General features: G+C 38.2%; 1 protein-coding gene across 6 annotated transcripts in view; it reads left to right on the top strand.

Moving 5' to 3' along the window:
- NYAP2 (neuronal tyrosine-phosphorylated phosphoinositide-3-kinase adaptor 2) overlaps nucleotides 1–22,681 on the top strand; it is a 101,546-nt gene extending 78,865 nt beyond the window's left edge. For 3 of the 6 annotated variants that reach the window (XM_067561817.1, XM_067561895.1, XM_067562153.1), the window contains exons 4-5: nucleotides 12,774–12,986; nucleotides 21,643–22,681. In XM_067561817.1, coding sequence (XP_067417918.1) covers nucleotides 12,774–12,986; nucleotides 21,643–21,773 — 344 coding nt within the window. In that variant the 3' untranslated portion in view covers nucleotides 21,774–22,681. Of the gene's footprint in view, nucleotides 1–782; nucleotides 989–12,773; nucleotides 12,987–16,679; nucleotides 17,263–17,964; nucleotides 18,223–21,642 lie in introns of those variants that run through there. The other 3 variants (XM_067562074.1, XM_067561985.1, XM_067562332.1) reach the window with 3 other exon arrangements.
- The last annotated feature ends 2,553 nt before the right edge of the window (nucleotides 22,682–25,234 follow it).

Raw genomic sequence — 25,234 nt, 5'->3', positions numbered from 1 at the left:
TAGACATGCCTTTGTCTTTTTGTCTCTTGATAAGTATAAACCAGACTTTCAAAAGAGCACAGCACCTGCCGTCAGGCTCAGATTTTCATAAGAGTTCAGCTACCTCGTGAGCACCAGAATTACATGGCCAGTTTTTCAAAACAGCATCAGCATGTTGGTACTGAGCTTTTCTTAAAATCCAGCCATAAGTGTCACAGTGGGAGTTACTGGGTGCTGAGCACTTATGAAACTCTGGCAAGGGCCTAGAAGGAAGCTGGGCTCTTTTGAAACTCTGGCCCTGAGGTAATGGTCTCCTTAGTAATACAACTGAATTACCTCAGTTTTGCACTAATGTAACTCCATTCACTTTTATAAAAGCAATTAAATGGAAGGGAAAAGAACAAAATGGCAGAACAGGAAAGAAAAAATAAGAAGAATTGTATTTCAGCTGCTTATGTATTTATAAATAAACATGGAGGGGAAAAGCCAGGAGAAGGGGTCAAGAGAAGTGAGATCTTCAGTGGAACCTCAGAGGGGCAGAAGAATCAGTAGTTTATTATTTGAATCAAAGAATGTCTTTGTTATACACACACATTAAAATAGAAAACACACATTTTGAAATGACATGATAATTTCCTTAATTGGGACCATGACATAGAAGAGGAGACAAATTCAGCAATTTAGGCTCATGAAAAAATCAGGTTCTCTTGGGACTGCTGCAGTATATAGAATCATTGAAGAAGATATAATTTCATAAATAATTACTCAGGTTTTTTTTGTTTTTTTGTTTTTTTTGTAAACAGCTGCTGCTTCTGACTGATGAGTATGGACTTATTTATTCCTTGCATTTGTTTCTCAGCCGCTTGATCTCTAAGTACAATTTCTGGTTACCAGCTCAATCAACATTTCTTTTTATGAGTTAAAAAAAGTCAAAAAGAAATTGAGTAAACAAAGCTGTCTTCAATTTTTTTACCATGATTTCAAATGATTAAAATAGGTTTTATTTTGTGTTGATTGTATGTATAAGTAAGATATAGGTTTTCTTGGCCATGTTAAACATGTTTAAAGAAATAAATCATTTATAAATAAATTCAATGACAGGCATCTACTCTGGCCTGTATTTAATCGATGCCACCGGTAAGCAAATCAGCACTTTCTGCACTTGAAGACCTGGAGGTTTGTGATGGTCTCTGAGTTCTGAGTGCCATTTGTTTATCTGCACAGAACTTTCTAAGCCACAAAAAATTATGCCTGTGAAAATTAGACCTCTCGGGCCAAATCCTCAGTTGATGTAACCCAGTATATCTCACTTGAAATCAATGGAGCAATGTCAATTTACATCAGCTGTGTGTGGCTATTAGACCTAAATCTGACATTTGTGATTATAAAAGCCCATATTCAAAATTGTACAGTCATCTAGCAAAACTGGCAATGCATTATACACTGAGAGTTTATTACTGCTTTTTCTAAATATATAGACTGCAGAATGCACAACAGATTGATGTGTGCCTAGAAATAATACAAATAGAAGTAAAAACATTTAACCTTGTGCTGTTTTCCAGAAATCCAAACATGCATTACTTTCAGTTAAATTGCATAAATACAATCTGTTGAAATTTATTTCTGAGCACTTTAGAGAGGAGATATCCATGTGTGGTACCCACATATTCCTCCCTGAAACTAATAATGAAGTAATAACTAACATTTTAAGATGTGGATTTTGACCTTTTAAAGACAGTGATTTTTTCCTCCCTGTGCTATGGAACCTAGGAACTGCCATATACAATCAAACCAGTAGTCCATCTATGAGGTTTTCCTCACATAACCCAGCTCTTAGCAATTTCATCTCTGAGTGATTTTCACTGGTAGTAGGAAACCTCTTTGCTGCTGCTTCTTCATTGTCTTTCACTGAAACACCGTCCCTGTACGAGGTCTAAGGCTTAGCTCCTAGACTAGCTAATCAGTTCTAGCAATCACTAAACAGCAACAAGGACTCTCAGTTGAATCCAGTCAGTTCTGTCTTTAAATGCCAGGGAGGGTCAAATGGTGTCTAGGACACTTTAGGCCGATTCCACACCATCCCATAGAAACATCTGCCCCACCTCCTCTCATCTTCAGTGGGATTTGACATCCTTAGCAAGTGAGGTTCAGTTTAGGGTGACACCATCAATCAGGGCATGCTCAGTGTAGTTCTGCTGCCCTTTATTCATACAATAAGGATAACAACACTTCATTACCCCTACATTCAATGTTAAATTGAATTGTAACCCAAAACAAGCCAAAATTGATCACTTTGGCAAAGCTGGTCTGTCTGTTGAACACCTAGACAGAACAGGTGTATCGAAGCAAAGTTTCCTGAAGTCTTTTCCCCCAGTGCACAATTAGATGTCAAGGGAGAGCTCATTCAGACCTTGCTTGCATACACATGTGCACACTAACTCTCATCAAGCTAGTACAAGTATAAATAGTAGCGTTGCTGTGATGGTATGGATTGTGGATGAGATGTGCTGAGTCCATAGCCACCATTTTCAGGCGAGTTTGTATCTGGCACAGCTCAGCCTCTTCTGTCACTCCCTGTGCTACCATGGCTACACTGCTATTTATATTCACGCTAGTTTGCTGAGAGCTAGTGTAACTATGGGTACTAGATCAGGACAGTCACACCCCTAGCTCATACGGTAGATGTAGCCTCTCTCTTTCAGAGTCTCACCTTCCTTTGTGCCTCCTTCTGGGTATGTGGCAGCCATGAGCTAAGCAGGGAGTCTTTTCCTCTGACAGTATTAATACGTTTCCTTTAGGACGTCACAGGATACCTGTACACACAAACTGTGGGTACTGTGAGTTTCATATTTGTAAACGGGGATAGAACTCAAGTCCTTCTGTGCTTTCAAGCAGTCAAAACTTCAAAGTACAGACCCTCTATATTTTAAGCTAACAGAAAATTTTCTTTAGGACCAGCATGTTTATAACACACATTTTCAAAGATCTGCTATAATCCATGGGAGGCATTAGTTTGTATGTGTGTGTCTGTTCAGAATATGCTCAAAATAAGTTTGCTTAAAGCAAACTGTAGTGAAGAAGAGAAATAAAAAAACCTAACCATTGTGCATTATAGAAAGTAGAATGATCATTTTTGCATTTCCAAAGGCAACAGAGCTGAAACAATTTCACCAATTTTACCATAAGCAAAAATTAATTTTGCTAGCAAAAGTCCGCTTTCCATTTCCAAAATTAGAATGTGTACAGCAGAGCTTGAGGGAGGTACTGAAGGTCATCATTAAAAGAAGACCTTTCCTACACTTGCTTATGATCTGAATGCTACTCCGAGGATCTCCTGAGCTGCTGTCACTGCTTCTTGACAAGAGACAGAGGTTAATTAAATGCATTATCTGCACTTCCTATAGTAAAACAAATTAGCTGTAGAATCCGTGGTGTTGTAAGAGAGAAGATGGTGGGAATCATGTATGGTAATGAAGAGAACAAAGAAAAGAAAAAAGTTCCTGTCCGAAGAGCTGAAATCCTTGCAACACTTTGGCCACTATTGCCCTTCTTAATGTTTTTAAAATGTCTTTTCCCTGCTGATCTACATAATAAAGAATAACAATTTCTTGGGTTCACTAGGTGGAGCGAAAGGGCTTTACTTCTTCTATGAAAACGTGGTTCCATACGAAAAGCCTCCATGACTCAGCATACTTGTATGTCCACACTATGGATACTAATATGTGGTATAGGGAGGATTAATCAATGTGACTAGCTGCAACATTCCACATAAATTTTGGTTACTGTGTCCTCTTACCTACTCACAAGCTCTCCATAAAAGCCTGCCAGGGACATCTTATCTAAACACACCAATGACATGGATCTTCCATGGGACCATTACTGACGGACAAACCTCAAATGTACAGAGATGTTTTATTTGGATTATCCAGCTCCCCTTGATACGGATACTGAGCTGGAAAACTTGTGGGATTTCTACAACTTCTTGGGTTCAGCTGAGGCTGGAAATAGAAATATGGGAACACAGAAATAATAATTATAAACAAAAAAGAGTTGGGTTCAACTGGGCTTTAATCCATCCATAATTATTTGGTACAAAAACTAACAAGCAATTAACATTTAATCATGCATTCAGTGGGAATAGGAGAGTTATTGATTGTCTAACTCTTCAGCTGAAAGAAAACAAGTCTCATTGTTTGAATCAGATAGACATGGGTAAACCTTATTCAGATGTGAGATTTACATCCATAATTAAAAAAGAAAACTTGTTTTGGAAATATGAATCTACTGTAACACTGAGATGTATTAACCAAGATAAAGGGGCATAAGAAAGGCAGCATGGTATAGGCGTTAGTTTGTGACTGGTAGTCGGTAAATCTGAGTGTTATTCTTTGGTCTTCAATTGACTTGGACATGATCCCACAAAGATTTACACATTGCCTAAAATTGAACACACATGTTAGGCCTGGCAGGATCAGGACCCATATCAGTGGCAGAGTCAAGAATAACTCCCAGATTTCCTTACTCCTCATCAAATACTTTAACCACTCAACTGAAGTATAAAGAACAAAATACAAACAGAATATTTCTGTTAGTACTGAAAAGCAGGCACTTATATCTGTTGAAAAATTAAACCATCAAAAAATTAGTATTAATAAATTTATTATACTCAGAGCTGTTAGAAAAATGGCAATTATTTTCCAGGAAACAATGTTAATTTCAGTTGAAAATTTTCACAGAATTTTTTTATTTATCATCTAAATGAAGTTTAAAAAAAAACTGTTCAGATTTGATTTGATTTACATCAAAATTTAAAATGTCATTTTTCATATATTTGATTCCCCTCCACCTCCTCTCTTTCCACCCCTTTTTCCCATCGGCAAAGTGGGGGAAAGGTGAAAAAAGGGAGAGGGGATTTTTAAAAAGTGAAAAATTATTTTTCAATTAGAACCGAAACATGTTTGTTTCAATTTTAGTGTAAACAAAATGTTTAAGAACAAAATAAAAATGTTTTGACAAAAAATTGGAAAATGTCAACAGTACAAAATAATGTGAACTGTTCATATAGTTCAAAAATCTCTATTTTGTTGAAAAGCTTTTCAACAAAAATATTCAACAGCTCTATTATACCACTAGTTTCTATTAAAAGAAACTATGTTTGCAAGTGAAGCTTTAAACTCGTACCCATAAAATCTGTGCTCTCACCTTTTTGTTAAAGTGACCCTATAGCTCAGCTTTACCAAGTTAGCACCATATTCTGTTGTTCTTTCCCAGTGACCCAGGACATCTGAAATATCCTGCTTTTTCACTCCATAAATCAAATTTTCAGGTGTTTGGAGGGGAGGGTGGGAGGGTTAAAATACAAGTAGAAAATGTTCCAGACTTATTATTTCATTGATTGGAATTGACCCCGTGATTACCAGGAACGGCCAATGGAGTGTTCAGTGTGATGAACAGTGTTTGGAGAAAAGGAATAGTTGAATGACTGTAGACGCTAACCAAGTTCTTTTGTTGAAAGTGAATCTTAATGACAATTGTTCAGTGTTGCATGGTAAGCTCATTCAAACAGTAAATTGATGGAAAAAATCCTCCACTCTGAGAATTTAAGAACATAGGCATTGCCTGACTGGATCACAGCTATGGTCCAGTATCCTTTCTCTGGTTGTGTCCATTACCAGATGCTTCAGAGGAATGGAACCGTGCAGTAGGCAGAGGGGGGACCATCTGCCCTCCACATTAGGTCTCACAACTGATCTCAAATAATTAAAGGTTGTCTTAAATCCAGAAGCCTGGGGTTTAATATTCCTGAAGTGGCACAAAATTCTCTGAGTCTCAGAATAACATATGTATCTATGGTAACATTCCACAACCAACAATTCATTTTCAGAACAGTATAAACCACAATATATTCACAGTAATTTCCAGCACTCCTTTCTCAGAGTAGAATATTCATTATGGTCAGCTCCAACAGCACCACATATTGTTGAGTTCACAGTTATTATTTACAGTGACAAAAGATAGGTGCTATAGACTCATAGAGCTTAAGGCCAGAAGGGACAACCAGATCATCCATAGACAAAGGAAGACACAGTACCTTCCCCAAAGTGTTTACATTCTAAGACCCCAATCCTGAAAACACACATGCGCTCAACTTGATTTCAGTAGGACTACTTATGCTAGCAATGATTAGCACATGCAGGATGGGATCCAAAAAAGGTAAGCCAGACAAATGATTACATTACATTTACTAATTTTAGTTTGTTACATTTTAAACCTTGTCCCTGCTATTATGTATTGTAATCCATGTCTTTTTAAATTTTTGTGGGCCAGATTCTGATATACTTATTCTCAATGAAGAGTATCTTCATCCACAAATAGTCCCACTAAAGTCATTGGCACTACTTTGAAGCTATTGCAGTTATGAAATAAGGTGCTTACCCTATATATTATATATAGGGTAATACCTAAAGGCTACCAGGGTAGCAGTGGGGGATGCCTCCCTATTAGCTCTGCCATACTTCATTCCATGAATGCATGTGTTGAATTAATATTTAGATGAATGTCAGTCTTGTCTCCTTGAGTGGGATGGTTCGTGAGACTTTTTTTCAGGCGCTCTATTGCTTTTGCATGGAACTAGGTCAGAACTGCTTTTAATTGAGCAAGCTGGATGCTCCAATTCTCACTTAGCTGTAAGAAATGAGTATTAAAAATTGATATGAAAAGCAAACTTCTGCTTAATAAGCAACCAGATTAAGACAGATGAGACAAGGCACCAACTTAATAAAGATAAGGAAAAGGCTTTCATTGGCAGTGTAATGTATTCCTAATTCGTTGTTATAAATATAATTTCCTAAAGCATTGAATCTTTCCTTTTGCAGTATTTATACCATTTATTTTCTTTGCGGTGTTTTTTAATATATCTTTGTACATGATAGTTTGTGCAGATCAGACAGATAACTTCTTTGCCAATTATGAAGAAGCTTTCATTCCAAGATTTTAAAGTGCTTTAGAAAGATGAGTAAAATGTTATCCCAAATTTACAGATAGAGTAGTTGAGAGCGAAACAGAAAGATTAGGGGTAGGATTTTCGAAAGGGCTCAGCATTGGCCTAACTCTAGTCTCTCTGGAGCCAATGGTAAGCTCCTATTGAATTCAACGAGAGAAAAGTTAAGTCACTGTTAAGTGCTTTTAAAATGCACCCCCACGTGATTTACCAGCTTTGCACATCAAGGCCCCAATCCTGCAAAGATTTATGTACATATGTTTCTTTAGATACTGTGAGCAGAAAATTTATTCCCCAGAGTAACAGAATTCTATGCTTAACATTTTTTAAATTTTATATTTATAACAGACAGTAAAAAGAGAGAATGAATAATACATGGATCATTGGTTTATACATTACAGAGAGAAGGTTAGGAGAGCAGCATTCATTTGCAGTCCCTTCACATCATTGCTTGTTTGCCTCCTTAAAAACGATTCTGCTGTTTGTCAGTTAGCTTTACAACAAGAAGCAATCATGATCTAGAATTAATATCTGCTTGAGCAGCTAATGGTAGGTTGGCCACACAGAGTATATTTGTTTGAATGATTAGCTTTTTAGGTAAAACGCTTTCTCTATCTCTCTTTGTCAGATTACTTTGGTCTAAACTACAGCTGATTAGCTAGGTTTCTCAGGTAGTTTAGAGTTTACAACCGAAACCTCAAAACCACAAATCACATCAAAATCATGTCTGTTCCATGCACCCATTAACAGATTTTTCATAATGTTCAAATCATGCATGTTGATTATTTAGAAAATATGTACTCTCTAAGAGATTTTAGCTGCCATCTTTCTTGTCAAATGAGAAGGCCTGGGATTTAGGTGAAATAAATAAGGAAAGTGCACATTTCTGAATATTGAAATACAACGACACGTGGAAGTGCTTCAAGCATGTGAACTCCTTTATGGGAATCTCAGTGAACAGTATCCATAAATATTTAAAGCAATGAATGATTTCTTGACATTTACTATTTTGGGTTAAGAATTATTGAACAATAGAGATATTCAGTAATGATTTTCAGTTTTCAAAATTCAGCGTTTGACTGAAAAGATTTACCTTCAGACATGTGATTCAAGGAGCTCATGTAACACTGAACTTCTATGGTTCTTGTTGACTCTCACCATCTGACTGAGATGATAACAGCATAATATATCTTAAATCCAACTTGCATTATTGTCTTTTAAATAATAGTGCCTTTGCTGAGCCCTAGTCCTCTGTAGAGTCTATATTACCTACTGTCAGTGTGGGTTAATTGAGCATTTAAGTCCTGCCACAGCTTTTGTGCAGGACTGCACAACTATTTCTTTGTCTTTCCCTGCCCAAACTACAGTGATCAACCACCCATAAAATCACGTTTCTCCTTCGATAAAATAATAAGGTTATCTCAATATGGGTATTTCACCATGGCTCCACATGTGTGTGCAGCTTTCTGCCCACAGAATATACATTGCATGCTCAGGGCCTGAGGCATTATATAAAACAAGGAGCACGTTTTTAAACAGTGTCCGGGCCACTGAGCTGTGGTCCATAGAGTTCCATTCTCAGGAGTGTAGACTAGTGTAGAATGTAGATGGCATGAGACAGCCTAGATAATTGTAGAGCTGTCCTAATGGCCACATAATGGTTCCAGTTATGTTCCATGGCCTGGAAGGGGAGCATTCTGCCCCTCTCAAGCCTTCCTTGGACCAGTGAAAATAAATTATCCTTCAGGCATAACAGGACGTAGTATGGTCAATTTACAAAAAAATGGGATTTGAAGGAATAATATATTATAATCTCATATTTTTATAAATCAGAATATGACATAAGAATGCCTTTGGTCTTAAATTTGAAGTATATATATTAATGTATCTAATTAATATTAATAATATATTAGTAGATTTCAGTGAAGCTGAAATTATCCCCACTTTTCATTTAAGTAAAGTAGGACCCTCTTCAAACTGAGGTGTCTGAAAATTATTTTGCCCTTTTATTTTAATTTTCTTGACATATTCTAAAACCAGGTGAAATCAAATATTCCAGAAGGCCATGGAAAATATCAGCATATTGTTTTTCTGACTGTGCATCAGTATTACTGATAAATATCATCCAATAACAGTGTTTTGGGCCCTATAATGGGCTACATGAGATTATAGTCTGATCCAATCTGCTTTTCATTTTTAGGATTTATTAGTTTTTAGATAACTTTGGTACTGAAGCTCCCCAGGAAAGGATAGGAGGAATAGAAACATATGAAATCTAGACTGACAACTGAAAACTGATTTTCTACAAAATCTTAAGAAAGAAATTATAGACCAGATCTTCAACTGGGGTAAATTGACATAGCTCCACCAATTCCATGGCAGCTGATGGAATACCATACAATCATACACTGATTAATACCAACTGAGGATATGGCTCTATTTTTCTACTTGTAGTATTCTAAATATATCAAACACTTTTCCTTAGTGCTAACCAACAAAGACTAACCAATGCAGACCAACATTAGGGCTATTCAGCCTGAAGACATTCCAGGGCAGATCCTCCCCTGGTGTAAATTGCTGTAGCTCCCCTGAGGTGAATGACAATTTACGCTGCCCCTCCAAATCAACAGGTACAGCCTGAATCCGAAAACACTACTATATATAGTGCTTATGACCAGGGGTGATGCCAGTGAAGCAGTGACTTCACTGAGGCTGCTCATGCTAATTAGTATTATGTACAGTAGCAAGTGTTTGCAGGATCAGAGTGTTGCGCTGCAACTCTTTCACTTTTTTGTCAGGTTACCTTTATAACATCATGCAAAATTGATTGCCTGTTGGGTCTCATTGCTTAATCAATCTGTTTTAAGTTGCCTTGGAGTATTTGCACAGCTCAATTTGTTTGCAGAAAATTGCCACCATTTGATTCAGCTGATAATAGAAATAAGAGGTGACATTCAGAAGACTCATTTATATCAAGTAATAAGAACAAATGCTGCTCTGTAAAGTGAAAATAAGTGGTTTTGATCCCCATTGTTCCATGTGCAACTGGAGTGCTTCTTCTGTAACTAAGGAATGACTTTGTCAGTGTGTGAAATTTCACGTGGTTGTATTCAATCAGCAATAAGAAGTCACAAATATAAAAGGCTCTTACTAAAATAATCAAAGCATTTACAGTAGCAACTGAAAGATAATGTTGAATTAGTTCTTTTGAATGCTGCAATAAGATGATGGAGCTCTGATAAAGTTACATACTTCCTTTCCATAACTTCAATGTGCACATTTGCTATTAGTTAGGACCTGAACCTAACTAAGATTAAGTATACCCTTCTCAATTTATATTGGTTTGATTGGAAAATGGGCACTCAGTACTTTGAAGAAGTACTTCAAATAATCAGCTCCTTCCAGGATTGGACCATTATTCAGTGTCTTTGGTTTATATTTCCATTGAATTTCTGATGTTTGATCTCCTCTTCCTCTTTCCCAGTAACATGGCATTTAGAGGAAGCACATTCTGTTAGTTTATAGATATGTTTCTGCTATAATTATGTGTAAATGTTAAATGAATTAAGCCCTGTGTCATTAAATTTCTCTTCATGGCTCCTTGCATTACCCACCCTCTCTAAGAATGCATAAACAAGGCTTGGTGGCAGACGTTCCACACTGAAGGTTCCTGAGAGTCGGGTATCATGTAATATGCATGTAAACTATTCTTCAATACTCTCCCTATGTAGCCATTTGGGTTACAAAGTGGGGAGAGCAATGTATTGTCTTCCCCCAAAAGATATTTCTCTATTAAAGTAGTTAGAGCCTAAAAATTCAAGGAAGGGCAGTAAATGCTTGTTAGATTTTAAGATTATGATGCTTTTGAGGTAACTCCAAATATTCTTTATGTGAATCATCAGCCTGGAATTGTTTTGTGATATTTTATTGTTTTTTTGTTACTGTAACCTAAGAAAATCTTAAAGCTTGGGGATGAAAAGATGTCCTTGTCAGAAACATCGTTAAAATCCTTATATTCCCTTCTCTTTTCAGTACCGAGCTTGTAAACTGACAGTAATTCATACAGTATCTTAATGATTCCATAAGGTACTGCATATCTGCTCATTAGAAATGATAAATTTGTCTTCTCATTAATGTTTTCTTGAGGGATTTTGCAAATGTTATTTTTCTCATAAACAACTTCAACAGACTACAATAATAAGGGACCCAAAATCTAACTGGGTATCTTTGTTCAAGGCAAATAAACAATTTTGTGTATAGCTGTGTGTAGGCATAGTGTAAGTCTCTTTTTCTCTCTCTCTTTCTCTCTCGTCCATATTATATAGATAGTTAATACTGTATTAACATTATAGTGCACCAAACAGCAATGCTGAAGTTAATATAGGCCAGCATTTACATTATAATCCCGAATGTTTATAAATTAGAATATGATAGAAGAATGCCTTTGGGCTTAAATCTGGAGCATAAAATTCCATAGGGAATTTTTCATCAAATAGGAAAAACATAGATCAGCAGGCTTTGAATAAATGGACAGAATATAATTAACTATTGTGATTTTAAGTTGCTTTTAAATGCTTCCCCTGTGCATGTTTTAGTACAATTTGTTCATAGATCATAAAAAATAGAAATGGAAAATACATGTTAATTCCACTGGAGGTGAGTTAATTTGAAATACTATGCCCCATCTTGTTGATGAGCCTGTCGTAGAAGAGGCGAAGGAGGAGCAAGAGAGGACTCTGGAGGGAATAGATAGTCACCAGGGATAGAAAAAGCTGCTAAAATCCTGGCATCACAATAAGGAATCTGCTTCCCTATTTGTCTGCATTCTCCACCCTGCACCAAATCCTGTGGTTGCAAATGGAGCAGCCAGTCATTTGACGTCAGAGGGATTATTCAAGTGAGTTGTGTGAGCAGGATTTAGCAAATAGATTATGCTGTTGGTCATACTAGAAATACTTAAATTAGTCAGGTACTGTAGACTTTGTGTACCTTCCACTAATGCTCCTGGGAATCATAAACCCATCAACTGAACAATATAAACCTTAGGAAACAACGTGCATAGTCAGAGAGAATTCTAGAAGGACCAATTAGCAGGGAATAGACAGCCATATAGGAGGTTATTTCCTAAATGTTATCTTTAAAATGGAGCATAATTTTTGCACAATAACTATTTTCATAATATATTGTAGTTCAACAAAAGCAAGTGAATTAAAAATTGCCAATTTTACCCATATTCAACCACATATTGTGGTTGTTCATCACTCAACAAAAGGGATAATTAAGGATGATCGATTTTTTCACTTGTCTGTTAAGTAAAATGCTGGTTTATGTTACTCTATGTCAGTGTTTCTGAATTTCATTCCCCCCCTGGAACCCTTGCGCGCCCATGCGATACCCCTGGAACCCTTGCGCGCCCATGCCATACCCTCCACCGAAAAGTCAAGAAAATCTTCCTCTTTTCGGCGGCGCGGTGTAGGCTTGATTCAGCGGCGCACTCTCTGAGCCGTTTTTGGCGGCCCCAACAGCTGTTCGGCAGCCCCATCAGCTGTTCGGCGGCGCCCGATTTTTTTTAAATTCGGCAGCGCGGTTCCGCATCTTCGCGGAACCCTTGAACTCAGCCTGCCGAACCTGGGGTTCCACAGAACACCATTTGAGAAACACTGCTCTATGTACATTTACAGTACTGGATGATTAGTGAAAATGGAATACTGTTTGAGAGAGAATACCATAATATGAATATGAATTCAATTAAAATGCACTAAATAATGGAATGTGGACTTTGTATGTTTTGTAGAACCACTAGATGAGTTGAAGATCAGGAGCCACAGTACTGAACCACTACCAAAGTTGGAAAACAAAGAGAGAGGAGGTCACCATGGGACAACTTCCTCCAGGGAGCCAATAAAAGCTCAGGAATGGGATGGAACACCAGGACCATCAGTTGTGTCCAGTAGACTGGGAAGATCCTCTGTTAGTCCAACCATGTTGGCAGGAAACAACAGCTCAGGTATGTTGCAGTTTTTCACAAGAAGAGCAAGGAAAGAAATTGCATGATACCATTACAGATATAGGGCCCAATCCTGCAAGCAGTTCAGCTAAATACCTGAATTGGAAGCTGAGGCTCTTAGCGTCAGATTTTTAAAGGTATTTAGTTGCCAAAAGATAGAGAGAGGTGCATAATGGTGCCTTATGGAGAAAATTTCTCCTTGTGGAGAAAAAGCATCTAGATGCCTAACTCCCACTGAAATCAGCTTTTCATCTATTGTGCCTAATACTTATTGAAGCCAATGGGAGTTAGGTACCTAGATGTTTTGGAAAATCCCATTAGAACTTACTTAGATCTTTAGGCATCCAAATAGCTTTAAAAATCTGGTCCTTAGCACCTTGCCAGTTCAGGCCTTAGATTCCCTATAGCTATGATCTTTATTTAGGCAGGATTAGGCTCTTAGTAGCTAACAATCAAGAACAAAATTGTACCATTCAAGTATTTGAACAAAATTTGTAAATTATACACAATTTTGAGGGACACTGTGGCCAACAACCCCCCAGATTTCACTTCATAGTGGGATCATAATAAATTCAAATGTCATATAAGGTAACGAGTAAGATATACTGCAGCATAAACAAAACTGTCATATTGATATACACAATAGATGAAAACAAGAGGTCCACTGTCTTATGCTTACATGTAAATCAGTCCAAAACTGACTACAGATTTCAAAAGTCAAAAATTAGTATTCATCAATGTTATTAATCACATTAACTATTATAAATACACACACACATATTATATATATAATATATATATAGCAACTTGATATAATCCATTGAAATAAAAAAAAACAGTCTCTTTTGTAAAATGTCTATCTAAGATGAATATAGCTGGCACATGTATAAAACTATGAATAATCAATGCAGTGTTACTTTTTGAAATTTGACAGATACTAAAAAAGAAGTTTCATGGCTTGTTTACCAAAAATATCAACTTTTATAACAATTGACATGAATAGTTCCATATTCTTAGTAATAATCTTCTACAAGAGTAAAGATTGTGGATGATGTCTCATGCTGAAACTGATAAACAATAAACCATTTCTGCAGAAGAGATGTTTTTAAGAGATCGGTGGCAGACATTGGTGTCTACATACTGTCATAACAATAGGAGTATGATATCTCTTCCCACTTAGAACACTACTTTAATATGTGATAAGAGAAGTCTTGCTTCCCAGGAGTTGCTATGACAAGAAGAACTCAATGTAGAACTGTAACAAATTTTGCAAGACAACAAAAGGTTTGCAGCAATCTTTCACCCACCTTTTCCACTATAGATTTCTGTAGTTACTCCGCACTATATTCTGCAGAACATTTCTCCTTCTGAAGAAAAAAAAAAAATGTCTTCTTTATGGATCCAATCTAGCACCCCCTGTTAGTGTGAATACTTGGCAAAGTATTTAGCTATATATGTTTTTATTTGTTAGGATTTTTTAAAATGTGCCTATCCAATACTCTGGTGAGTAGGGTTTGCAGGATTAGACCTTAGGAGTAAGTAAGAAAAAAGTTTACATTTATGGAACTAGAACCTGTGAATGTTTTAGATACATTCAAGGGACCTTGCCCTGCACATTATGATATCATTTACAACAGTGCAAAATGCTACCAGATCAGAATACCAAGATCACACAGACTCAGACCCAAGGTACATACCAAACCCTTTAGTTGTGACCAGAACAAAGAAAAGGGAAAATCAAACAGATGAACCAAATCTTAATCCACCCCTCAATATGAATAAAACAAACAAAACATTCTTCCATCCAGCCCTTATGCAGAGGCTGTTTAGAGACTTGGTTCATCTCCCAGTTAAATCATGCAAAACACTTACTGGCCCCAGTCTTTGGTTGGCATAAATCATCATGGCTCCCTAGACTTCAGTGGGTGTCAGATCAGGCCTTAGATTAGTTACCTGTGGCTGTTTATTGTCTGACTACAAAGACCATCAATGCCTCAGATGGTAAGTGCAATTGCTGTTATTCTACAAATATTTTATTGAGTGATTTAAGCCTCTTTCCTTCCCTCCCCCCACCCCCCAAAGGGTATCTTCATGGTTTTGTCCCTGGATGGGATCTATAGCTGTTGCACCAATACATATTTTACTTTTTCTCAATGTGGCATTTAATTCCAAATGTTGTGTACTGTTCTTTTGGATTGTAATTGTTGCAAACAAACTAGAATTATACTGGAATGAAAAAACAAAAATTAAAGTTTAGATGTACCTGTAACTTATTCAGATACTTTATGAAGTCAAAGTGATTTATTGTACAGTATGTCCTGATGGAACTGTGCTGGGAATCTGAGACCCAGATTAACTTTTCACTGCTGCACTGGCAGGCATCGATGCAGCAGCATCGATTAAGAGGGTCTGTGTAGACCCGCTCATTCGATCAGAGATCGCTTTCTGGTCGACTGAATTAGTCCACGTTCCTGAAAGGAGTAAGGCTGTGACAACGGGAGGGCATCTCTCGTCGACGCAGCGCTGGGAAGATGCCGCATTACATGTACGTAAGTACGTCGACGGGAGATACACAAGCTACATTATGTAGCTTGCATATCTTCCATTGACCGCTGCCACCGGTGTAGACCAGCTCCTGGGGCCTGATTCCAATCTTGTTTATACCAGTTTTACGCAGTATAACACTATGGACTATTTCAATTGGGTTACTCCTGATCCACACGGGTGCTAGTAAGGTTGGAAATAGAGTTCAGGAGCCTCCAAAAAAGATCATTGCCTTTTTGGTGGGCTCACAATGTTTAAATGACCCTAGGTCACTAATTCCACCTGAGTATCATTTTTCGCAGCACTGGATCATTCTCTCGTCTCTCAGATCATTTTGCAAGGACATTTGCTCCCTATCCACATGATACTGTTCCTATCAGGGAGCTCCTTTTGGACTGCAACGTCAATGATTTTTTACACACACCAGTATTCAAAACATGTCGTTGCTATTTCAGTGCAGAGCCACAGGAGGTTTATGAAATGGGAGGCACATATCATTTAACTCCAGGAGCTTTAAAGAGCATTTTCTGGAATGTTGCTTTCTTATTGCTACTATGTAGCATTTTGCATTGCCACCTGCTGCGAGAGAGAAGCACTGCATTGCATTTTAAATATTTTATAGAACTGGTTGTTGGGCGGGGGTGGTTGTTTTATAATCACCGTCAATTAGATGCTCAGCCAACACAGTTAGCATTCAGGCTGAATACTCTTCAGATGATCAGGAAAGGAATGAGGATGCTGCACTTAATCAGAGTTTGTGGTTAGGATTTCAAAAATATTATCAATTGTTAACCTCCAGTGCTATAGGAAAAACATAGACCCCCTCCCCCCACCCCCTGCAAAAAAAGATCCCTTGAGAGGCCTAAGAGAGCGAGAGCCTGGTTCACCCCTGGGTGGTGAACTGCTCCAACCTGTGCCTGCTTCACACAAGGAGGGTTCATCTCCAGGGAATGGCAGGCAGTAGCTTTGCACTGCTAGCTATCCCAGGGATTCTGCAAATGAGGTCAGCTGTAAACTGGGGTCTGTGCTCCATTAGAGTCCTGCTGAAAGACCACTCAGGGATGTGATGATGCATACGCAGTTGAAAATAAGTTTGCTTGTGCAAACAAATCTATGTTCATAATACACAGTTCTATCACTCCTTCCTAGATGACAGTGTATACACGCCTGCCTGCTCCTATAAAAGGAAGTGTATTTTTGGATAGAATACAAAGGAGATCGTGCACCTGCTCAGCTGTGAAGAGGATATAAGCATATGAAAAATTCTTCAGACTGTGACCCTTTTCACATAAACATGCCACCATAGGAATTGCCATATCAGATCAGCCTAATCATCTATCTAATACAGTGCCATGTGTCTGATTTTGGCCAGTGCCCGCTGCTTCACAGGAAGTTGCAAGAAACCTGCCGTGGACTATTATAGAATAACCTGCCAATATGGGATGTTTCTTCCTAGCCACTATCAGTGAGTGGTTGATATGTGCCCTGAAATGTGGGGGTTCATACCACATCTGATTTTTTTTTAAATCTGTGTAACTGCGGTTGTTCTTGTTAACTCTATAAATTTCTAATCCCATTTTTGAATTCTACTAAGATATTCCCCTCAGTGATATCTAGTAACACTGAGTTCCAGAGGTTTATCATGTATGATGTACAAACATTTCTTTTTAAATGTACAGCTGCTCAGTTGCAACACTGAGTGCCTCCTGAAGGCACGCACTCTCATGTAAAATATTTTAAGAAAGAAAAATATTGTGTGATTTCTTCCTCTATAGCATTAGATAAAAAAACTGGAAATGATGTTTATGAGGAGACCAGTGAGGTGAGGTCAATATAACAAGATTAGATGCAATTTGTTTTAAAAATGTGCATGTTCAATTTTTTTGCATAGGATTACTATACATCCTGTCATGTCTTATTGTTTAATTCAAGATGTGCTTCTTGGCAGCTATAGTGCATACGCAATATTTCTATTTTCATGTGCAAAGGAGAGACTGCGGCAGAATAAGAAGCATCTTTGGTGTAAGTGACAGCCAGAGAAATTTTTTTCAGTTAAAATTAGAATAGGCAGAATGATGACTCCTTTGCATGCATAAAAGAGATCTCTTCTGGTAATGTCCAGAAGTAAAAAAAAAAAAAAATCCTGCAGAACTGTTGTGTAACAGGAGAATGCAGGAAACCAGAGCTTGTCTGGTTTCAGATTTGTCCAGAAACAAATCTAAATTATTTCATAAAATTTTGGCCTTAGCAAAAAGATATCTGTTATGTTAGGAAAAAATTCAACATTAGTTGAGGACAATGGGTTATGCAGGTGCTCAGCATCTTTGAAGATGAGGCCACTTATAAATATAGATTTAAGTGCCCAATTTTAGGTGCCCACATTTGTAAATATATGCCTTTATATTTTGATGCTAAATGAGTGTTTGCTTCTTAGGTACTGATCCTACAACATGATGGAGTTCCATTGCAGGATCAGGGCCTGATTAACACCCACTGAATTATGAGAGTCTTTCTACTGACTTCACTGAGAGTGGGTCGGGCCCTTGGCGTATGGTACATTTCACATATTATAACATAATGTGGAGGAACTGGCTTTTGAAGCTGAGAAAGCTATCACAACAAATGTTTCATAAGTAAATATAGCAACTGAATCTTTTAAAAATATTTCTGTTTGATATAAATAAACTCTTGAAAACAACCCACTACTTTTTCAACGTGACTTGCTAAATTAAACCACACGATGCTCATTGATCGCAACAGGCATCTCATGGCTGGTCAAATATATTGCATCCTTTGGCTCCAATCCAGAAAAGCACTTACACATATGCTTGGGATTTCCATAGCAGGAGATCATCAGACCTTGTCGGCAGTTGAGTGGCTAGCAGCAAAGTCACATGGCCACTGTCTCTGCACTCAGACAGGAATTTTGCATTTGGAACGGGGTGCAGCCTTTGGGACAGAACTGTTTAGAACCCAGAGTCCACCAGTTCTTACCACCCCACTGAACCAAGTCAAAGCACACATTCCTACAGTCATGGCCAAAACTGGCTCCTGCTTTGTTCCCAATGCATTAGGCTCAGCAAGGTCATGTTAGCACTTGACAGTGGCCTGTCTCCACTTCAGCTTCACCATAATGCTTTCATTGGAAGCCAGCCCTCTGCTTTGCTGGCAAACAATTTGGAATCTCTCGGGGAACAGTAGCAGGGAGTTTTCAAACTAATGCTGCCCATTTGCTCCCAGAATCAGAATCTGCAGGAAGCCACAGAGCGCTGTAGACAAGTTGAAATTTGTCATTTGAAACACACAAAACAAAAACTAAATTCACTGAAGGTGAAAAATGCTGGATATCATTACACACAGAGTCCTCCTGTAGCTATCAGGGGGCCCTTTTCAGAAATCCTTACTCAAATAAAATGCTCACTGTACTCAAAGTCTGGTTAGCTGAGTACTGGAAATAAGAAGAGCACAGTGGACAAACAATATAGGACATAGCACTGGATATTCTGGATATGGTGTTGTCAGCTCTACAGCCCATATTTTACAGATCATTTAAGTAAAAAATTTCTATTCCACACCACAGCATGAAGAGGTTACTCATAGCAAAAATTTCTGTTGCATGTTCCCAATTTATTCAGTGTAAAAATAATCCTATTGATGTCAATGGAACTGCCACTTAAAACAAGAAATTCTCATTCAGCGTGTAATTTAACCTTCTGGATGTAAAAAGCTAGATCGGCATTGATTGGAAAATTCTCATAGTAAGAACCATGCTGAAATTTGCAATAGTTTGTGATACTGTAGAATATATTGCAAGGGAGATAAAGAAGAAACTAATATTTCATCTGAGTAGGATGGATTTTATTTCTTTGATGCCAGATGAAAGGATTGTTTTTGGCAAGGAAATGATGGCCTCTCATTACTGCACATATATCCAAATTGGAAATTATGACATTTTTCTCTGCTTTCTCAAAGAAAAAAGAAAAAAAAACAACTCAGAATGCTTTGGAGCTTTTGACATCAACAATGCCAACCAAGATAATACTGGCTGGAAATCTGATTTTGCCTAGCAGGGAGACAGTGTAGTGTCTGTCCTTAACAGATAAACAAAACAAAAATAAGCCCCAATTTTTCTCCCATGGAAATCAATAGCAAAATTCTAGTTGGGGGCAGGACTGGTCTCTGCTAGTCTATATATTAGTGAAGGAAAAATCAGATGACTTCACAGACAGGGTGAAGAAATAAACAATTTCGGATGTAAAAAATAAAAATAATTTCAAAACAGATCTAATTAACTAAACAGAATCTTGTCCTATTCCAGAAAGGCAAAAATCAGATTATGCACTGGTGCAGGCTGCCAGTTCTCCTGGAGACTCCAGGAGTTGTGTGGGTAAAAGTAGGGGAGGGCGTGATGGAAGGAGCGTGGCCTGCCTGACCCCCTCAGAAAAAAATATGGAGGAAGTGGCCCAGTCAGCCAGCCACTGCAGATCCCTAAAGGCCAAAACTGTGGAGAGGTGTGTTCTGGTCATCTAGGCATACATAGAATGGTATTGGGGGAAGATGTTCTTCACCAGACATGAGAAGACACATTTTTCTCAGACGCAGGTAGAAAAGATATGTGAAGAGACGTACATCAAAGCTAGATATGATAGACTATAATCATGGGGAGATGTTTGCCCTCAGTTAAACTTGGGCAGATGTGAGCTGTGAGAAAACCCACTACTTTCAACCAGATGTAAGGAGACACACTATTCTTGTTTGTATTACAGCAAAGCATAGCGATCCCAAATACAATCAAGGCATCATTGTGCTGTGTACTGTACAAGCACAGAGTAAGAGACCTTACTCTGCCTTGAGGTGCTTACAGTTTAAATAGACAAGACAGATAAAGGGTTTTTGAAAGGGATATAAAATACAAGCGGAATAAACACATTCCTCTGAGCCACCCAAAGGCACACCAGTGCCTGGAGGAGACATGAGCACTGCAATACTTTCAGGGAGTAACATATCTCTCAACCAGAGACAGGCAGACCTGATTGCCAGGGAGACACGTTCTTCTAAACCAGATGTGGACAGATCAGTGCCAAGGAATGGTATATTTCTCCCAGCTCAGACATTTATCCTGAGATCATTACACTGAACTGCGTTGAAACTCAGTGGGGAATCTTCCAGGAAATGTCTCTGTGTAAAACCAGAACAGGGAAAGCAAATATTTCTGTGTCAAAATTCTTTTTCTGGAGCTTGAGCTCTCTCTCCCATTTCATGGCATCCTTCGCTTCTGTTAATCACTCCTACTTGGGGAACACATGCGCTGGAAACAGCACAATGCAACCAACTTCACAGACTCCATTACTGAGGCCTGAGTCATGCTATTAACACCTCAGCTTCCTTCCCTATACTCTGTATTCAGTGGCTGACCTTAACCCTCTGTCAGCTACTTTCAGATTTCTTTGTGGTCTTGATATCTTGATTCTGGAAAACCTCTAATTCCCCGTTTTCCCCACTTACCCCATCACTTTCTCCCTCTTTTGTCCACTTCCCCAAGCACTCTGTCTTCTTTATGTTTTCCCTTAGCTTCCCTCCGCCCCACTACCCTTTTGTCCTCTTCAACTGTCTATCCCACTCAGTCACTGAATGAGACCATGGGTCCACAAACCACCTCTCTAAATCTCCCCTCACCAATTACTGCCACATTATGCAGGTGAGGCAGTTGTGCACTGAGGCTGCCACAATGTGTGCATGCAAGGCAGAAGGAAAACTGGACATGCTTCCTGCCTCTGCTGCTCACTGCTCCCCAGAGATGCCACTGGAGAAGAGAGAGGCTGAGACAGCGAGGTGTGGGGAGAAGTCAGTTCCAGGCCTCTCTCTCTCCCTATGTTGGCAGCTAATGTCTAGAAGACAGCTTTTATTTATGACTCAGCCAACTGCCCAAGACATTGTCCAGGAATCTATGCCTGGATTCCATACCGTGGGGAAGTCCTGGGATGCTGGCAGGAGTCTCATTGGCAGTCACATGGCCTATAGTTCTCTATGACACCTTCACGTTTCAATTTACTGCACCAACATCCAGAATCCCATTCATTGGTCATATGTCTTCTTTTCTTTTCCTTCCTAGAGCCTAAAGCAAGCTGCAGATTAGGTCGATCTGCATCCACATCAGGTGTGCCTCCTCCATCAGTTACTCCTCTCAGGCAAGCCAGTGATCTCCAACCGAGCCAGGTACCATCGTTAGCCAATCGTGAATGACTTCATGTGATGCAACATGCCAAATGTCTCTCACCTCTGTGTCTGTCATTAGTTACAGTAAACGATTTTTTGTGTTTGTTTTTACTTTTGTGCGTGTGCGTGCGTGTATGTGTGTGTCTCTCTCACTGGCAATGAAATTCTATCCTTCAAGGCAGGTAGAACTTTCTTTGCTATTAATTCTTAAATTTTTTATTGTTTCCAATTTCCCTCATTCTGTAATATAGATTTAGTAGAGCTGTATTGTATGTATTGGTTGGGTTTTTTTGTTTTTTCATGTTTTGTATACTTTTTTACTGTCTTCAAAATTTATCAAAATTTGATAAATTTAATCTATGTTGTTTTGGTATATGTTTCTTTTACATGTCTTGTCTAAAGCCCTTGCACCAATGTTTGTCAATGACTTGTACATATCTTTTAACTTCTGCCCTGCTCTGTAATATTTGTGCCCATCCTACATTTGTTCTGAGCTTGGTGCATGATTGTATAACACCGTGAATTATCATTAATCTTAAAATTGCTCACACAGTGAGTTATTTTGTTTAAATATGGCAGCTAGCCTCTCTTCCACCTAAGGCCATATAGTGCTAATGGAACTATTAAATAGTCTGCTGTAGTTATGTTTATTGTAAATTGTAAAAAAAAAAAGAAAAAAAAAACAGCAAAAAAAATTCAAAGCCAAACAAAGAAAAAGCCCTACTTGCTTTACATGGAACTTCTTTTCGCAACAATAACAAAAATACCAGGTGGACACTTGACAAAGAAACTTAAGTATCTGAACACAGCAAATGAGATCTATATTAGCACCTGGAGAAAAGAGATGAGAAATAAAGACGCTGCCAAATTCACATGTAACTTTGTTTTGTATGCTAATGTAGAGATCCTGTTCGCTTCAGTGCAGACACATGATGTGATGTTTTACTAATTTTCAAATCTAACTACGAAGTTTCATAATAGGGGCAATGACTACATTTAAATATTGCATTTATGACTTCCATCAAACAAGAAGCATTTTGGTATTGTATGGTTTTCTTTTATACTTAAATATTTTAGTTATGTTTGCTTAGTTGTAATTTTTCAAATGACCTTAAAGGAATTAGGCCCCTAACTCCCTTTAGGGCCGCTTTGCTATTTCCATACTTAATTGCATTGCAACTTCGTGAGTTTCTGAAAGAAACTCTGGGCCAAAGCCTGTGTTAGTGTAAATTGGCATAGCTAATGGAGCAATGACAATCTACTCAACCTATTTTCTAGTAATGTTATATTTGGACAACTGAGTCCACATTCGTTGAACTCCTCTAACTTTGCTAAACTGAAGTGTCATGTGTCATGTTGGACATGATGCCTAAAAAAATCTTACACATTACCAAAAGGTATTTTAGATAAGCAAACCCTTAACGGTGATTCACAATGACAGGCCAATTAAATCGTATGGAGAGAGTTCTTTCTTTTATGGAAAAAATCCGAGCAACTGCACTTCTGCATATTTTTGCATGGCCTGATGTACATGTAATGCATAATTTATGATTGAACAGGGTGCACAGCCAATGAGACACATTGCTGCTTACTCAGTCGCAAAGGCACAGTGAATGTTATGAAGGATTTTTAGTATCTCGGTTTGGATTAAAAAATAAACAATAAGCCCTGAAAGCAGAGCTTGGTGTGATGATAGAGATAAGGAGACTTCCAGAAGCTGCAGCCAGGGTTGATTAGAACTGTGGAGAAAGAATTCACTTCACTCTAGGTAGAAAAAAGGAATAAAGATGACAGGAGAAAGTAATTAACAGAAGATGTTTTTGCTAACAATGTATGTATAGTGTGTATTATGGCTCCCCCACAAAAAAACCCCACTAGCCTAGTAATCCTCTTCACTCCATATTAATCTTCCCTTTAAAATGACCAGTTGGGAAAAAATAAAGTACTGGTGTGCCACAATAATCTATGATAGTATAACTATAAATGAGAGGGTGTAGTCCTGCTCTCATTGAATGGCGAAAGTCCCATAGACTTCAAGAGGGATAGGATCAGGCCCAGAGGTCCAAAGAGCAGTTAACTGCATATTACATTACACCTTGCAAGTGGGGAAATGAACTTTGTAACTTGGTTGCAGATATCATCATCTAGTATTAACAGGCATTTATGGAAGGGAAAGAGTTAGATGGTACCACTTTGGATCTGATACTGGTGTTGCTGGGAATAGAAACTGGGTGTTCTGATGCCCAGGCCAGTGTGCTACCTACTACATCACACTGCCTCTCAAAGCCTTGCCAAATTCTGCTGGTGTCACTCATGTCAATGGACCCACTGTAAGGAATGGGGTTCCTAGTATCTGTAAAGCCAGCAGGATTCAGATTTAAAGAAAAAAATTAGATGGAGGGGAGAAGCTCCAGTCTAATCATGTTCCCAGGCCTCATCTCACTCTTCCTGATTTAAGGGAATATAAAAATCCATGTCTCATATTTATCTCAGGAAGTGAAGGATAAATTGCTTCAAAAGACCCATCTTATGTGTCATACACATACACACATAATGTGTCAAACTGCATTGCAGATGTTACATTGCTGTGTATGAGGGTTATTTTTTTCAAAACATATTTTAAATTTATAGAAAACACCACCTCTAGGTTGTTACTGGGATCCTTATAGACATCGTTTAGTTAAAATATTAAGGTCTGCAGTCTTGTTTGTTAACTAGGAAAGAATACCAGTTTAAAAAAATAGCAAATGCATCTATAGCCAATTTGGTGCTGCAAACGGATTTTTCAAACTGATTTTTGTTTTTCTTGTTGTTGTTGTTACACTAGGACTATTACAACAACATTCTTCGTACTGAGTTGCAAGATTATGGCAGTTCAGGTAGCCCATATTTATAAAGAAGGCCCAGTGTCTGAAGGAACAGAAACCCTAGAGGAAAAAATCCTTTTGTAGTTACAATGCCTGTATTTCATCCCTTCTGCAAAACAGAGGCTGCTTGCAGGCATCTTTTTGTGAACCTTGTATCTTATCTGCAAATGTGCAGCATTCTTCACATTGCCAGTTATCTGTTTTTCAGTTGGAAGTCAGCAGTATAACTCACACACTATTGTCTCTAATCACTGGTTGGTGCATAGGCCTCCTAAATTCAAGTGCCTCAAGTGATGGGTATATTCAATATAAGTGGAGAAAGAAGGTTTAAACTTTCCAGTGATGATCATAGCAGAATTCAAAAGCCATGCCAGGTTTAAGAATAATAACTTGCCAATGTCCACAAAAGGGAATAAAGATCCAAGGACAGCTTTGAATTCAGAAGCCTCAACTTTCATTTAAAACAAGAATAGAGCAAGCACTAGAAAATTACATAGTGCGGCAGGAAACAGTCTTGCTCTGAACTTTTAATGGCTCTTCTTCCAGCTCAGCCCAGTTAGCGTGGTGAATAGTTAAACAGACGTAGTGGATGGGATGCAAGTAAACAATCTTCCTATCATG

This window comes from Emydura macquarii, unplaced genomic scaffold, assembly GCF_026122565.2.
Source record: "Emydura macquarii macquarii isolate MOO-44397 ecotype Brisbane River unplaced genomic scaffold, CSIRO-AGI_Emac_v2 contig_18, whole genome shotgun sequence".
Lineage (NCBI taxonomy): Eukaryota > Metazoa > Chordata > Testudines > Chelidae > Emydura > Emydura macquarii.
This window is presented reverse-complemented; position numbering and strand designations above follow the sequence as displayed.